General features: G+C 49.1%; 1 pseudogene across 1 annotated transcript in view; it reads right to left on the bottom strand.

Moving 5' to 3' along the window:
- The window catches only part of TEOVI_000760500:pseudogene, a 1,447-nt pseudogene extending 480 nt beyond the window's left edge, over nt 1-967 (bottom strand). The window contains 2 exon segments of the mRNA in view: nt 3-173; nt 176-967. Of these exon segments, the coding sequence occupies nt 3-173; nt 176-967 (963 nt within the window).
- Between the last annotated feature and the right edge of the window lie 245 nt (nt 968-1,212).

Genomic DNA, 1,212 nt, shown 5'->3' with positions numbered 1-1,212 from the left:
TTTACTTCGTGTTCGGCGGCTGCTAGTTTGGCAGAAGTTTTGTCACCTAGAATAAGGGTTAGCTGTCCGTCCACAATATTCTCCTCAGCTTGAGCTTTTGTGCCGCAGAGGTGCGTGATTGCAGACTTGATATCTTGTCTGTCGTTTGCATCTGAGGTCTCATTTTTGCAGTCAGCGTGGTTATGGCCGTTGTTTGTATGGCTTTATGCGTCTCCGTACAGTGCACATGCTGGTTCGCCTCTGCCGTATGTAGCTCGGCCGATGCTACTAGCGTCACTTTTGCGTCTGTGTGCGGTATTTTGATATAACCACCCATGACCTCGGTCGCGGTTGCGGCTGCCGCGTTTGTTTGCCCGTACCCGTTTGTCTGAACGCTTGACAGCAGTAAACACCGTTTGCCGCTTGTGGCTGGTTGAGCGTTTGAAGTTTTGTCGTCGTTGTTTCGTAGCGATGTGAAACCCGCCGCCGTTATCGTTAATGCGGTCCGTTGCTGTGCGCTTACCTCTGGTGGCTTCAGCCGGCATTTCACATTCTGTAACTCTCCCCCTATTCTGTTTGCAGCAGCGCAGTCGCTGTCGCCTTGTAGCAAGCAGGCGTTAGAGCCAGTTTTCGCTGTTTCTAGTAGATTAAGGTATTCATCGATCCTGCCTTTGAGGTAACTTGCTTTGCTCGCCGCTTTATGCTGAAGTACGATCGCCGTAGTCTTGTAGTGGGCCATGGCTTTGTCGGCACGCCTAGTGAAGTAATCTTGAAGCAGTGTGCCTTTCAGTTCTTTGGGTGTGCCGATATTTTTCAGTGCATAGATGCCACTGCGCGCCGCTGCGATCCGCATGGTTTTAATGTGCGCCAAGAGTGATTGCGCGTGGTGTAAGGTGTCGCCAGGTATCTCGCCAAGTTCTTCCGACGTTTTACAAATCGGGGCTCATACGCTCTGCTTCAGGCCTACTGAATTGTCGGCTTGGACACCACAGCTTATCGTTGCTAATGCCGCTACAAAGAGTGGTAGCGTTGATTCCAGCCTTGGTGCTTGTTTGGTCATGCGCATGTTCTTCTTGGGTTATTAGTGTAATTTGCTTTTTTGAAACGCAAATTGTTGAGTTGGTAAACATTATGGCGTAGAGGAAAAAAATATCATATCCCTTTGCAAAGTTTTTCGTGGCAGTGAGTATTTTTTGACTGCGAATATAAATAAGGTTTGTGCCCTGATGCGCT

The sequence above is a fragment of the Trypanosoma equiperdum genome (assembly GCF_001457755.1).
Source record: "Trypanosoma equiperdum strain OVI genome assembly, contig: ctg_1777, whole genome shotgun sequence".
Lineage (NCBI taxonomy): Eukaryota > Euglenozoa > Kinetoplastea > Trypanosomatida > Trypanosomatidae > Trypanosoma > Trypanosoma equiperdum.
Note: the sequence above shows the minus strand (reverse complement) of the source record. Positions and strands in the feature narration are given on the sequence as shown.